Source organism: Monodon monoceros, unplaced genomic scaffold, assembly GCF_005190385.1.
Source record: "Monodon monoceros isolate NGI ecotype Baffin Bay Population unplaced genomic scaffold, NGI_Narwhal_1 Super_Scaffold_21, whole genome shotgun sequence".
NCBI classification, from domain to species: domain Eukaryota; kingdom Metazoa; phylum Chordata; class Mammalia; order Artiodactyla; family Monodontidae; genus Monodon; species Monodon monoceros.
In genome coordinates, this window is record NW_021703778.1 from 131846254 (window position 1) to 131862250 (window position 15997).

General features: G+C 34.1%; 1 protein-coding gene across 2 annotated transcripts in view; it reads left to right on the top strand.

The window, feature by feature from the left end:
* ARID4A (AT-rich interaction domain 4A) overlaps positions 1-15997 on the top strand; it is a 58001-nt gene that overhangs the window by 5276 nt on the left and 36728 nt on the right. For both annotated transcript variants that reach the window (XM_029237539.1, XM_029237540.1), the window contains 6 exons: positions 232-297; positions 1319-1409; positions 9485-9564; positions 9654-9748; positions 10997-11129; positions 14325-14404. In XM_029237539.1, coding sequence (XP_029093372.1) covers positions 232-297; positions 1319-1409; positions 9485-9564; positions 9654-9748; positions 10997-11129; positions 14325-14404 — 545 coding nt within the window. The remainder of the gene's footprint in view (positions 1-231; positions 298-1318; positions 1410-9484; positions 9565-9653; positions 9749-10996; positions 11130-14324; positions 14405-15997) is intronic.

Below are 15997 nucleotides of genomic sequence, written 5' to 3' on the forward strand. Positions count from 1 at the left end.
ATGTATTGACACTTGCTAACTGCTGGAGATATGGTGAGAAGGAGGACTCGAGCCCTCAAGGAGCTCACAGTTAATGAGAGAGACAATAAACGTAAATACAATGGAATAAGTATTATACCAGAGGTAACCACAGGATGCTAAGAAAGTATAAAGACATTCTTGTTACAGTATTACCATAAATGTACTGTTTTAAAAGTAACATGCAAACTATTGTGCAAAAATGTTTTTTAGGTACTCCTGAAACAGGATAATACTACACAATTGGTGCAAGATGACCAAGTAAAGGGTCCTTTAAGAGTACGTATTTTGTACAGTTTACAATCTGAAATGATGAATCATAAATTCATACAGTGATTTATTGGATTTTATATTTGTAGATACACTTTTAAAATGTTAAAAAATGTTAATCAGAAAACAAAGTTACAAATAAGGTGTTGTAGAGTTAGTATAAATTACAATATTACAATGGCTGTATCCTTAGTTAAAGAATGTTAAACATCTTACAGAAGGATAATTTAATATATGTGAACATGAGTTTCAGCTACCTTTTGTTTTGAATTCTTGGACTGAATACTACATTTTGTTTTTCATATTGTTGCCACAGGTGTTTAGCTTGATAAGTGCAATATACCAGTATCATAAGTCTGAATCTTCTGTTTTTCTAACTTACCAAGTAAACTATGTTGACTTAATAGTTCAATTTAATGAATACCTACATTATGTTTTCCATCCATTTCTGGCCATTTGTTTATGTTATAAATCTTCATTATGTCAGAGTACCACTTCGGTTAATATCTGATATACAAAGGTCTGGAAGCTGAAAGAAGGTCAACTGGTCCATCCCTCTCTCTCCAGGTGAACCTTTATCTAAAAGGTCCCTTAAATACAAATGCTGAATCCAATATTCAATATTTACATGAAAGAAAATTGAAGCTGTTTTTGCTGTCCTATGGTGTTTTGGTTCTTACATTCCACAATTTTCTTGAAGGCAGTATCATGTAGTAAAAAAAGCTCTGAAATGAGACTTAAAAGACTGGGTTCTCATCCTGGACTCTTTGCAAATTATTCTCTCTTCCTAAACCACAATTTCCAACACGTAAAATAGGGGTAATAATAGCTATCTTACTTAAGCCTAAGCATTTTGAGACTTGAATTGCATGGTAAATGTATGAACACTATAAATGATAAAGATCTAAGCCAATGTAAGGTATAATTACCATAAATAGATATATTTTTTTAACCCAGGTCATATAGTTGGTACAAGTGATTTGGTTTGTTTGTTTAAATTTGGTGATGAAATTTCGATTTTTTGTTTTAGGTTGGAGCCATTGTTGAAACAAGGACATCTGATGGATCCTTTCAGGAAGCTGTTATCAGCAAGTTGACAGATGCTAGTTGGTATACTGTGGGTAGGTAGTTAGGTAATTTAATATAGAGGATTTAATTTGCGGGTTTCATATCTATCTCTCTGTTTTGTAAATTCATTGAATCATTACCTTGGCAGAGAAATATGTATTCTTTCCTGTCAATTTACTTGATATAGACAGCTGAAATTTTAATGACACCCTGATGGTGAAAAAAAAAAAACCCAATTATCTCTTTATAGTAACTTGGCCACTTATGGCTATTTCATCCAAGAATGTACTTCTTTTTTAGGTTATCTTGATATTTCCCTTCAAGAAAGTTAAATTATATGGTTATTTTTCTTCCATTAGAAAAGTCAATACAACTTAGTATTGTAAGTTATCAGACTTTTAAACTTTTTCTGGAATTACAATTAAAATTGCATAGTTGCAGTCTTTTATTGTATTGCTGCCTATTTTATATAAGGGTGCTATAGATATTACCACAGAATTTACAGACTAAAAAAATTTGGGCCAGAGTAGATTCAAGCCTAGGTGATCATAGCTTAATTTTTGATTTTCAATGCAGTCAGGACTCTCTTAGTAACACCTTTCACGAAAGATATATATGCTGCTAATGTGAATTCATTCTTAACATTTCATGCATAAGCTTATACTGGCTTTAAAAAACTTTACTGTAGTGAGTAGCAACAAGTGTCACAGTGCATGTAAATGAAAACCTAAATGTAGTACCTATATTGTTGCTGTCATTATGTTGATGAGAATAGCAATAATTAAGATTTCCAAGTCTCCTCTCATTACTTTCAGACTACACAGTCCTGTGGATAACATCCAATCGTTGGCTTTACACTGAACATCTATAGCATTAATTGGTTTTTACATTTATGTCTTGATATAAAAGATATAATTATAGTGTTGTGGTTTCCTTGCAGAAGATAAAGAAATGACCCTTTAGGTTTATTTTTAGTTTACTTGATTTGTTGCTTTGAGTAAACATCATTCATCTGTAGTTGATGCTCAAAGCTGTGAAGAACACGCTTTGGTTGGAAATTGTACTTCCTGTGTCTTACTCTGTGGCTTCTATTAGTAGTAGCAATGTGCTGTATGTACCTAATATTTTCTAACTGTTTTTATTCTTAGACCTCCTACAAGTTGGTGTTGGTTCACAATAGTGCTATTATTCTGAACCATACATATATATATATATATATATATATATATATTTTTTTTTTTTTTTTGTGGTACGCGGGCCTCTCAACTGTTGTGGTCTCTCCCGTTGCGGAGCACAGACTCCGGACGTGCAGGCTCAGCGGCCATGGCTCACGGGTCCAGCCACTCCGCGGCATGTGGGATCTTCCCAGACCGGGGCACGAACCCGTGTCCCCTGCATCGGCAGGTGGACTCTCAACCACTGTGCCACCAGGGAAGCCCTGAACTATATATTTTTAGGAGGCTTAATTGTGACTGTTGATAGTTGTTAGAGATTTAAAAACTAAGCTTAAAATTAACTGTTAGATTTTAAGTGGATACAATTTTGCTATATTAAACAAAGCAGTGGTAAAAATTACAGGAGTTGATGTGTGCAGAATCATGGGAAATAATATGATGCATGTTTGAATACTAACATGCATCCTGTTTGGTGCCCAATATCAAGGTTACATTCACAATACTTGTGAAGTTTTACTGATGTAATGCTTACACTTCTGCAGCAGCAATACTTTTCAGGTTTTCACATTTTGGATTTTCTGCACCCCAGAATAATCCTCCATTTATGAATAGCAATCTCTGTCCTTTACCTGAATGGCACTTTAGTATTGATGAAAACTAGTTGCTACTGAGCATTCTCTGTGGTGATTTTCTTTGATAGACAATAACAGAAGAAATTGTATAATTCTTGTTCTCAAAGAGCTTAGAATCTTAATTGCACATGGTTCATATATTAAGCATTAGTGTACATAAGAATCACTTGATGCTCATTTGAAAAAAAAAGGATTTGAGGACCCCAAATCTCTCTAATTTAGTGGGTCTGGGATGGCAACCCAAGAATCTTTTTTATAAGCACATTGGCTGAATCTAATGCAGTTAGTACACACTTAGAAAAACAGACCACATTTGTAGAAACAGACCAATTAGGGGAGAAGAATCCAAAATACTTAAAATTTTTGCATCTGTGTAATGAGAGACAGTGACCAAAAAGTTTTAAGATGTTAAGAGGCACTATTCTCGTAAGTATTAAGAGAATTAAGTATATTCTCTTATTCTCTTTATAGCACTCTGCTATAAAGAATGTTTAGGTATTGAAGGATGTAGGCCACATAAAGAATGATCCTTATTAAAAGATGGCAAAATAAAATGTGTGATCTCTCACAGGTCACGAACTTTCTATAATTTTCTTTAATTGAGTGACTACTTAATTGCTCTTTTCTGGATTTTTTCTTGATTTCTAATTCCTAGCAAAGTGTTATATAGGTAGAATCAGAAAGTATTCAAAGTATTGTTAATGGTCTTGATGTTTTTTGATTTTAAAAGAACTTGAAATTATGTCAGGCTCTTAAAAATGAAACAAAAGGGGATACCATACTGCTGATTTGGATTAAATAGGAGTCATAATTATCAGTGATCAAAAGTTATCTGAGAAACTGTTATTAACTCCTTATATAATATAGGTATTAATTTTTCATATTATAGCTGAATGACCAATTTTGAAAAAGATTATGGATCTAATATAACTCAATTAAAAAAAATCTAATAATACCTTGCCCTCTAGTGTTGAACAACAAATAGCACCAGTTCATGGAGTTTTATGTTTTTTGAGACTTTGAAATATTTCCCCTTCCTATCATAAAACAATGCTTCCTAGTAGTTTATTCATTTGGCAGTTCTTTTCCTTGCATTAAAGATAAGGAATCTGTAATGTATGGAAGTGTATTGTTATCTGTCCAGCCATTCAGAAGATACCAAAATTGGGATTAGAATTCATATCTCCACTTGAATGTTGCCTTTAATTCCTGACAAATATAACTGTCAGTAAGACATTCTAAAACTGTTCTTCTTTTGCTTTGTTAGAATATAAAAACAACACATGGTATTTGAAAAATAAGAAAAATGTAAAGGAGAAAGTTGCTTTTAATTTAAATAATTTATAAATGTACGTAAACACATACATCATATATCAAGTTTAACACTAAAATATTTTCGATCATTGATATATTGTGACAAATGCTTTTTAAGTTTCTGGATTTTTTTCATACCTTCTTATTATTTTGCACATCAGTTTGATCAGATCTCATGGAAATTCTAAGTTAAAGGAGTAGAGGAGGGTTACATTAATGGACTGACTTTTGTAGAATGTGCTGTAGGCTTATAAGGCTTTTGATTTGATTAGAACTGCTTATGACAAATGTTGTTATAACCAGAATCAACCACAAAATGTTTTCAAAGCCAAATGGTTATTTCTTTGACTAGAAAATCATTCATTAAGAAAAAAAATACTAAGTAACAAATCTATTTAGTCCTGTGATAGGCTTTAACCCATTGTTTAAATAGCCTTCTGTAAGACTTAACATTCTCATGATATTTTGTTAACATAATTATACATTTGAATGTTAATTTCTTAAATTACCAGATTCCTGAAGTTTTTGATCTTAGCTGCTGAGGGGCTTCTATAGTTATCACAGATGATTTTATGAGCAACAGAACTATTGGTTTTACCTAGGGTATGCATATATTTTTAATTTTAAAGTTTTTACTGTATCACGTGAAATGTTTTGTTAATTGTTACCGGTATAAGCAGATATAACAATAATACTTATTTTCACCAAGTCAGAATTCTTTTTTTTGTCTATTTTTTGTTTATTAACAAGATAAAGTTTGAGGGTTTTAAAAAAATTAATTTTTATTATTGAAATATAGTTGATTTACAGTGTTGTGTTAATTTCTGCTGTATAGCAAAGTGATTCAGTTACACATATGTATACATTCTTTTTCATATTCTTTTCTATTATGGTTTATCACAGGATATTGAATATAGTTCCCTGTTCTATACAGTAGGACCTTGTTGTTTATCAAGTCAGAATTCTTAAACTCTCTTCCCAGTGTTCATTTTATGCCTCTGTTTCTTACCTGCTTGTTAATTCATTTTGATCCCCCCTTAACTAAATTGTAGCTCATAGATGAACCTTCTAATTCTCAATTTCTTTATCTATAAAAGGAAGATAGTGATTCCGACCCTGTAGAGGCTGCTGTGAGGATTAGGGCATAGTAGAAGCTTAATAAGTAATAGCCAATTATATCTTTGGATAGATAAAGTTAATTTACTGTTGTTATTATCTTACTATTCTCCAGCATCTAACAGTGCTATGATAACAGGTAAATCTTTTGTATTTAGTAGTTAGATTAGATCCCTTTTACTTTTGTTTCTTTGAATTCTAACAGTTTAGGGTCAGGCTTTGTTTCCATTAGCATTATTTTGTCTAGTACGATTAATGTTACAGAGAGAGTCTTAGCTTTGTCATTGTCCTCAAATTAGGTTTTAGAATTTATATGTAATATACTAATAGAGGTACAACTTTTGTAGTATCTGCTCTCTTGCACTCAGTGAATGATGTATTCAAATGCCATTTTTGGCAAGTATAAGACATTTCATATCTTATAATTACTAAATCCTTATACTCTGACTTTTTTTCTCTTGGCGTGCTCTAGTATACACCTTGAACCAAAAATAAGCTTAATATACTATACACACACCAGTTAATTATTTCACTCTTATCAAAATGCTAGAGTCAGTGTTCAATGCCTTCAAATTATGTGTTCTTTAAGATGATATTTCTAACATGGAAGTTATAGAGGAAACTTTTTGTTTTTGGCCGCACCGCGTGGCGTGTGAGATCTTAGTTCCCTGACCTGGGATTGAACCTAGGCTCTTGGCAGTTAGAGTGCAGAGTCCTAACCACTGGACTGCCAGGGAATTCCCTAGAGGAAACTTTTTTTTTTCTTGCGTTATGCGAGCCTCTTACTGTTGTGGCCTCTCCCTCTGCGGAGCACAGGCTCGGGATGCGCAGGCTCAGCGGCCATGGCTCACGGGCCTAGCCGCTCCGTGGCATGTGGGATCTTTCCGAACCGGGGCACGAACCCATGTCCCCTGCATCGGCAGGCGGACTCTCAAGCACTGCGCCACCAGGGAAGCCCGAGGAAACTTTTTTTAAATAAATTTTATTTATTCATTTTTGGCTGCTTTGGGTCTTCCTTGCAGTGTGCAGGCTTCTCATTGTGCTGGCTTCTCTTGCTGCGGAGCACGGGCTCTAGGCGCGCGGGTTTCAGTAGTTGTGGCTTGTGGGCTCTAGAGCACAGGCTCAGTAGTTGTGGCGTGTGGGCTTAGTTGCTACGCGGCATGCGGGATCTTCCCAGCCCAGGGCTCAATTCAGTGTCCCCTGCATTGGCAGGCGGATTCTTAACCACTGCGCCACCAGGGAAGCCCTAGATGGAACTTCTTAATGATTTTGATAATCAGGGATGTCATGATTAAATAGGTCCACTATGTTGTCAAGTTTTCTGTTTGTCTTTCAGAAAATCTTGAGAAGTTATATGGCTCAACAAACTTGTATAAAGTACTCAAATACATACCTTTGTATAGTTTTATGAATTAAAAAAATTCTTAAAAATATTTTTTAAGAGAAACAGAGAAAATTCTGTTTCTCTTTGTTCACTTGAAGTTGGAAGGGGTTCGGTTCCTGTGAAAAAATGTAAAAGGATTATTTGTACCACAATTGACTTTGGTCCTTACCTTATTTCTAACCATGGTAAAATTGTGTTGAAGTGAGATTAATTTTTTCCTTCAAAAATCTGATATATTTTCAAGGTGAATATTTTAAAAAAACAAGAACTCAGAATGTTAAATTGTTGAAATTTCTCATCAGAGCATTTTGATTTGGGGCTGCCATTGATTAATAATAAAACCTTGTGGAAAAGACTTTGTTGCGTAAATTTGATATTAGTGATTTGTCTTATAGTCTCATTTTCCTTCCTCACATCTCCACCACTTAAATGTGGTGTATATAGTGTATATGTGCGTGTCCAGTGTCACTGTCTTTGGTATTGTAGGCATTAAGGAAAATTGGAACTTTTTAAGTTTTATTCTTTAGCATACTTATGGACATTAATAATAACATGAAAATTATTTTAAGTTTGGTATGATAATTTCATGATTTTGAATTTTTCAAAGAGCAGTGGTTTATCAGACTCGATGACACCATATAAATCATAATTGTGATACAAATGTTTAAAGCAGTGTTAATCAAGTGTAGATTAGTGATGTAATTGTTGGAGGATGTTGTGTTTTATCCTGTCATTGTGTCTGCAGGTGGTCATTAATTTCTGCATCATTGACAGTGTATAACACAGATGATTTTGTGGAATTATTATGGTTCTTTAAATATGTGCACCAGGAGCTTTTAATATTCTCTGCGTTGTCTCCTGCATGTAAGAGAATCTAAACTAGGTGTCTTTAGTCTAAGAGAAGGAACTGACTGAGGTGGATAAATATTGAAGAAGTTAAGTTTCCACCATGAAAAAAGTTTATGATTCAAAGGCAAAGTTTTTGCTAATAAAGCAGCCCTTTAAAAAAAATTCAGGATTGTAATTATATAGGTAACAAGGTAAAGATTTTAAGATATTAAATCAAGATAATGTAGAATTTTCCTTTTTTAACATTAATCTATTCTGTTAAATTGGAAAAACATTAAAAAATTGAAAAACATGTAGAATTATAAAAATTAGGATTAAATCTTAAAATAATAATCACTTTTATGTATGCTTTCCTATGTATGTGCTTTTTCCATAATATATATAAACATTTGTTGATGTGTATATGCATTTTAAGTATCAGAGGTAAGGATTCTGTCTTCTTGTATTTTATTTTTTCAAAATGCTGGGCATCAGGTATCTTCTGAGAAAATTTTCTTTGTGAATATTAGATGGTAAAATCAGAGTACCTTTCTAGAAAATTAAACCTTAGGGAGGGTGGGAGGGAGGGAGACGCAAGAGGGAAGAGATATGGGAACATATGTATATGTATAACTGATTCACTTAGTTATAAAGCAGAAACTAACACACCATTGTAAAGCAATTATATCCCAATAAAGATGTTAAAAAAAACCCTATAAAATTATCAAAATAATATATATAGCTAGATATATGAAGAGCATTGGTGGTAAATTGTTAAATTCCTCGCCCCCATTTTCTTGAAATATTTACACATAGTTTCCAAGTAGTATTTCTTTTAAATGTAGTAGAAATAACTTGAGAAAGCTTCTGTGCAATTATGACTTATTTTTTAGAATTAAAAAAATTCTCTTTCTGGTGTTTAAACTTTTATTTCTAAACTTCTTGCGTCCTCCTCTAGCAAAAGAAACAAGTTGAATCTTATGACTTTAGAATTTGGCAGCCAGTACTTCTGTTGTATTAGGGTATCATGCAAATAAGTAGAAGCAGTAGAATGAACCAACAGCATTACGAGCAGTCAGGCAGTTTCTGGACATTAGAGATACTCCGTTGATAACTGTTGTGAAAAAACCCATAATACTTCTTTTTTTGCGAGAAAACCCATAATACATCTTTTTTTTTTCTTCTGTACGCGGGCCTCTTACCGCTGTGGCCTCTCCCGTTGGCGGAGCACAGGCTCCGGACGCGCAGGCTCAGCGGCCATGGCTCACGGGCCCAGCCGCTCCGCGGCATGTGGGATCTTCCCGGACCGGGGCATGAACCCGCGACCCCCTGCATCGGCAGGCGGACTCCCAACCACTGCGCACCAGGGAAGCCCCTACTTTTTTTTAAACCAGGTTTTTGCTCGTTCTTCTAAAATTAAAGGTAATTTAATATCTGTGCTTTGACTAGGTTGCTCATGGTTGAAGAAGGTCGTTCTGTAGTGATAGAGATTGAAAAAGTGAATGGAGACGCTTAAGCAGTTTGGGGCAGCCATTAACCTGTGTTTGTTTGGTATTTACAGAATGAAAAATGTGTGTAAATTTTAAAAGGTTTTGAAGCGTAACTAACAATGGTTCTTAAGCCCCAGGTAAATAGCAATAAGTGTGCATAAATTCTCTGATATCTTCTGCCTGTTGCAGTGTTTGATGATGGTGATGAGAGAACGTTGAGACGTACCTCACTATGCTTAAAAGGAGAGAGACATTTTGCTGAGAGTGAGGTAGGGTAACATGGATGGACTTTTTAAATTGAACAACAGCTACTAATGTAGAAGCAAAAAGTGATTTAATTTGTCTGTTTCTTATCCAGACTCTTGACCAGCTTCCATTAACAAATCCAGAGCATTTTGGAACTCCAGTAATTGCAAAGAAGACGAACAGAGGAAGGAGGTCCTCTCTGCCTGTGTGAGTGTTTTCATGTACAGTAACATTACAATTATCACAACATTAAGTAAGTGGTTTTTCTACGGTGGTGAAATTTGTTTGGGTGGCCTTTCCACAGCATCTTGTATCCTTGTTTTAGACGTTTTACCCTGAGTAGACTTTGTTCTTAATTCTTGGACAAAGTAATAGGAATAATGATCTCAACCCCTTTTTAAAAAAGGCTATTTTTGTTTTGAGTTACTTTGCCAAATTCCTTAATTGATAGGATTATTTTGCTATGTTATGTGCGTATATGTGTTTTTTTAGCCTTTTTATTTCAAAAACATTTCAAGTTTAAAAATCGTAAGAATAATACAATAAACTTTCATATACTCATCGTCCAGATTCACTAAATTATTAAAACTTTTTGACACATTTGCTTTATCATTTCCTGTCTTTATATACATATATTATAATTATTTTTTATTTAATAATAATTTTAACTGGCTGAACCATTTAAGAGGAAGTTGAAAGATCATGACTTCTTACCCCTAAATAGTTTATGTAGGAACAGGGACACTCTCTTATATAATCAAAGTATGGTTATCAAATTCAGAATAGATAACATTGATAGAATGCTATTATCTGATAATATATAATACATATTTCAGATTTTGCCAGTTGTCCCAATAATAGCCTTTATACCATCGCCTGATTCCAGGATTCAATCCAACATCATGCATTGCATTTAGTTTATGTGGTTCTTAAGTCTCCTTTAATCTAGAAAAGTTCCTCAGCCTTTTTTTTTGTCTTTTCATGACAGTGACATTTTTGAAGACTACAGGCCAATTGTTTTGTAGATTTTTCCTCATTGTGGCCTTGTCTGATTGTTTAGTTATACAGATAGGTTATCTAAATAAACCTCCTAATGTGTTTGGTGAGATCTTTTCCTAACCTGTTGGAGAATTAGAGTTATATTATCTGGAACCTGGCATGCATAAAAAGTGGAAGGGCAATCTCTTAAACTGTATTTGGCACAGTGAATACTTCCTGGTGATATAGCTTTTCTGTCCCAGCCAGTGGTTGGCATGAGAGTCTAAGTCCAGGTCCTCACTGATCTAGTGAAGTGGACTCAGAGTTACCATGGACAGCGCAGGACTACCTCTTTGGGGCTAGGGAAGTATCCATTTCTTCAATTCCGACTTGAATGAAGAGGCTACTACCCTGGGGTAATGACTGTATCGAAAATGGTTGATGTTAAGATCATGATAAAGTTATTCTAACTTTTAGTAACGAAGATGAAAAAGAAGAAGAAAGTAGTGAAGAGGAAGATGAAGATAAGCGACGTCTCAATGATGAATTATTAGGAAAAGTTGTAAGTGTGGTATCTACATCTGAGAAGAGTGAATGGTATCCTGCTTTGGTAAGTATGGTTTCTTTGCAGAGTTAATTAACCATTTAAAGTATTTGTTTAACATGGATTTTAAGAAAGCATTTAAAATATTTTGAGAGTGTTACACAAATTTAGTTTGGACTTTATTGCAAAATTGAGCAGTCCTACTCAGGTCCCACATACTTCACTGCCTTCTTTTGTTATTTCCTTTCTTTAATTCTCTGTAACCAAGTATTTATTGAGATCTTTCAGTTTTTCCTTCAAAATGTGTCCAGTGGTCTGTGTTTACTCTGTTCCCATCACCTTTTTCACCTGATGTATAGTACCTACCACCAGCTTCTCTTAACTTGATGCCTGAATGCTTTCTTTACTAAATTCAGACTTTTTTTCTAGAAGTAACTTTTATAGAGAAATTTTAAAACATTGATTTAATCATGATAGTCCCATTCTCAAAAAAAAAAAACAAAACCAGCACTGACTCTGCCTAGTGAATCAATTCTGCATTTTTAGATGGGTATCTGTGGTCATCCTTAGCTCTTAGTTTGTTTCTCATTTTCAGTGTAAGCTGTCTACTTAGGCTCTTTCTTAACTGCTCCCTGTGTAAGACACTTCATTCCTCCAGTCCTTTACCCCTTAAATCAATTAGTATTTACTAAGGATTTGCAGTGACTTCAGCTTTGCTCTAAGCTCCTTAAGAAAAGAAAGAGGTATGAGACATAACACATTGCCCTCAAGGAGTTTACTATACACATCTCAAAGACTGTGTAGTAGTTAAATATTATACCGTAATTTAAAAAACTTTTGGTGCAGACACTGGAATAGGACAAAGAGTTTTAGGGAAAGGAAGGGTATACCTAAGCTTTAGAAATGGCAAATCTTGGGTATGTTGGTAGAGAAAACTAACCTTTGCTTACTTGGGAAAGGAATGAGAAGGTATGGGCAAGAGAATTACTTCACAAGAGGAATCAATATCTCCCCTTTCTCTTCTTCCTACTCTTCTCTTAAATATGTCTTAAGGCTCAGCTCAGGTCCTACCTTTCCTGTAGATTCTCCCCTAACCACTTTAACATAAGTATGCCCCTTCTTCTCTGAGTTTTGATATCACTTATATCTCTAATAATAATTTTGGCACAAAATACCTCCCAAATTAGGTTAGCCTCCTTTAAAGAACTGAGGCCTTTTTTTTTTTTTTTTAGGTTTCTATGTGCATGTAAATACATTACTCAATTCCTATGTAGTAGATTTACTTCACATAGGAAAAGTCTGAAAATCCTTTGAACCTTTCAGTTGTATAGGCCAACAAGTCAATGGGTTTGGATTCACAATACTCAGGTCATAATTTGTCAAGAGATTAAAAAAAAAAATGCCTTTATTTACTCAACAGGTTTATCATTTCCCAGGTAATAAAATAAAAGATGAGTAAGAGTCAATGTAAGAATCAATCTTACATTTGATGATTTTAGTGTACTGCAGAGAATAATCCAAGTAACTGTAATATAAAATAGTATACATTCAATATTAGGACTTCTTGTCCTGAGACCTTGCATTTATTTGAAGGAAATCCAAAAAGAAAAAAAATAAAAAGCCTTCATGAAGCTTTTGAGCTGAGCCTTGAAGGATTTAAAGTTAGTTAGCAGAGCTTCACTAGAGAACTTTCTTAGAAGAAACAGAATAAGTAATAGGAAAGAAGGGGGTTTGTTCATGAAACTATTTGCTCTGGGAATTCATTTTGGCTAAATATTAGATGTGAATAGGGGCATAATAGGAAAGAAGACTGGGAAATAATTTGGATCGAGGGCAGAAGGGTCTTTAAAATTTCATCTAAAGAATCTGGACATAGTTCTGCATAGAATTTTGCAGAAGAGTGACATTATTTGAGCTGCATATTTAGGAATGTTAATGACGCAGTGGTATGGTGGATGGATTGTTGTTGAAAGGAGTGGAGGTGATAGGAATCAATTTGGAGGCCATTAGAGTGGTTCACAGGTGAGGTAATTAAGCCTTGGGTTCTGTCTACTCATCCTTTAAGACTTACCTTTAGCCTTTGCTGCCACACATTTTACCTTCCCAGGTCTGGTTAAATCTTCCTCCTAGGTGTTTTTATTGATATTTTATCTTATGCCTAGTTGGTATCACTGTACTTGGCCTTCGTTATGTTTTTTTTGTATATCTTTTTGTATTTACCCTTCCATTTCAGTGTTAGCTCCTTGAGGGCAGACACAACTATATTATTAGTCTAGTAATTACCAGCACCTAACGAACAAAAAAACATTTAATACCATCTGATGTTAAAACAGCCGATACAACTGCCAAGAATTTTTGATTGTCTGGACATAACACTGTTTAATATGATAGTCATGAGCCATGTGTGGCTATTTAAGTTTAAATTGTAACTTAATTAATATTAAATAGAATTAAAAATTCAGTCTCTCAGTTGAACTGGCCACATTTCAGGTGCTCAGCCCCATGTGATTCATTGCTGCTATATTGGTCAGTGCCGACAGAGAACATTTCCATCATTGCATAAAGTTCTGTGGTTGGTGCTCGATTACCACAGAGGGGCTAATGTTGAGCAGGTACAGTTCAGCAATTTATTAGTAGTCTTTAATGTTTTTTAAATATTAAATTCTATAAAGAATATACAGAGATTGGTTAGTTACAAATGTTAAGACATTTGTTATTTTTAAAAGTTAAGAAATTTAGAAGTTCTTCACTCAGATTTTCTCTGACTTGTTTAAATACTAAAAATTGTACATGCCTTGGTAAGAATGGGAACTTAGGTGCTTATTTTAATCAAATAGCCGGATTTCAAAATTGATCCTGATTTAAGTGCATTTAAAAAAATATATAATATGGCATGTCTTCATCATAGATCATACATTTTGTTTTTTGGACAGTAAATGAGTTATTATTATTTGGCTTAGAATAAATCCTAATATTTTTAAAGTGGTCACATTATGGTTTATATTTCATTAATTATTCATTTTATTATCTAATGACTGTGTATATTAAATATCTAGAAAGCCAATATGCTAAAGAAAAATTATAAGGCAATCTTTTGTAAGTAAATTTATTATGGTATGGAAGCTGTTGACAATGAACCTATTTCTTGTCAAATACAATCATTTCAAGAAGTTAGGGGATCCAGAATTGTTATTTTAAAAAATATATTCTTTCTTTGAGTAGGGAAAGTAGTAATCAATCTGCTTTTATTTTATATTTCAGGTAGTATCTCCCAGTTGTAATGATGATATCACAGTGAAAAAAGACCAATGTTTAATTCGGTCATTTATCGATTCTAAATTGTGAGTAATGAATCACTTAATAGTGTTACATTGGGAGAAAAAAATGGAAATCAAGACTTTATTTTTTAAAATTTAATCATTTCATGAACTGAGAAGTTGTTACCTAATATGTTTTGACATTTTTGTAATGTAGGTTATTTAAAAAAATTTTTTTTAAATAAATTTATTTTATTTTTGGCTGCCTTGGGTCTTCAGTTGCTGTGCGCGGGCTTTCTCCAGTTGCGGCGAGTGGGGGCTACTCATCATTGTGGTGCGCGGGCTTCTCATTGCGGTGGCTTCTCTTGTTGTGGAGCACAGTCTCTAGGCACACAGGCTTCAGTAGTTGCAGCATGTGGGCTCAGTAGCTGTGGCTCGCGGGCTCTAGAGTGCAGGCTCAGTTGCTGTGGCGCATGGGCTTAGTTGCTCCGTGGCATGTGGGATCTTCCCCGACCAGGGCTCGAACCCGTGTCCCCTGCATTGGCAGGCAGATTCTTAACCACTGCACCACCAGGGAAATCCCTAAAATTTTTATATAAAAACTCAACAACAGTATTTGAGAATAATATTTAAAAAGTTTTAAAATAAAGCATAGTATTGATTTTCTCTTTAATTGTAAGAATTCTTTTTTTAATTTATTTTATTTATTTATTTATTTTTGGCTGCGCTGGGTCTTCATTGCTGCGTGCGGGCTTTCTCTAGTTGTGGCGAGCAGGGGCTACTCTTCTTTGTGGTGCTCGGGCTTCTCATTGCGGTTGCTTCTTTTGTTGTGGAGCAAGAGCTCTAGGCGTGCAGACTTCCAGCAGTTGTGGTTTATGGGCTGTAGAGACCAGGCTCAGTAGTTGTGGCGCATGGGCTTAATTGCTCCACGGCATGTGGGATCTTCCCGGACCAGGGCTGGAACCTGTGTCCCCTGCATTGGCAGGCGGATTCTTAACCACTGAGCCATCAGGGAAGCCCTAATATTATGTAAGAATTCTTTATTTTTATTATGTGTACTATTTCATATTATAAAACATGAAATTTACTTTTAATAGAATTTATATTACTAGAATAATTATTTTGACTTTTTTTCTGATTAAATGTCAGATTTTGAACTCCAATAAAAATTAATTTTAAAAAAGGTCAGAGTTTTAGAAACCTTCCTTCACTTCAACTTTGCTTTGTTTCCAAAAAATGTAAAATTATGTATTTATTGAGTTGTGATTCTCTGTGAAAAATTTGATACCATAATATATCTTACAATGATAAAAATATTTTAATGTTACCATCTATTAAATTATTCATACTGAACTGAATAGTAAATTTGAGAAATATGAAAGATCAAAATAGACACTATAAGGAAAATACCATGCTGATATAAATAAACGACCCCATATTGTAGGTAAGAGGGTTGCATAAATTGAAATATTACAAATGTGAGGCTCTCAAATTAGTGTGCTTTGAGTATGTGAATCTTTAGAATTAAGATATTAGCTTTGCCTATATTACCTCTTGCCCTTTATTAAGGATTAGGATATACATGGTCTTTTTAAAACAATTTATAAGTAAAATAATTTTGATTTTGAGATTTATATTTTCTGTGTGTTAACATGACTCTTTAAGTGATAATTCTTA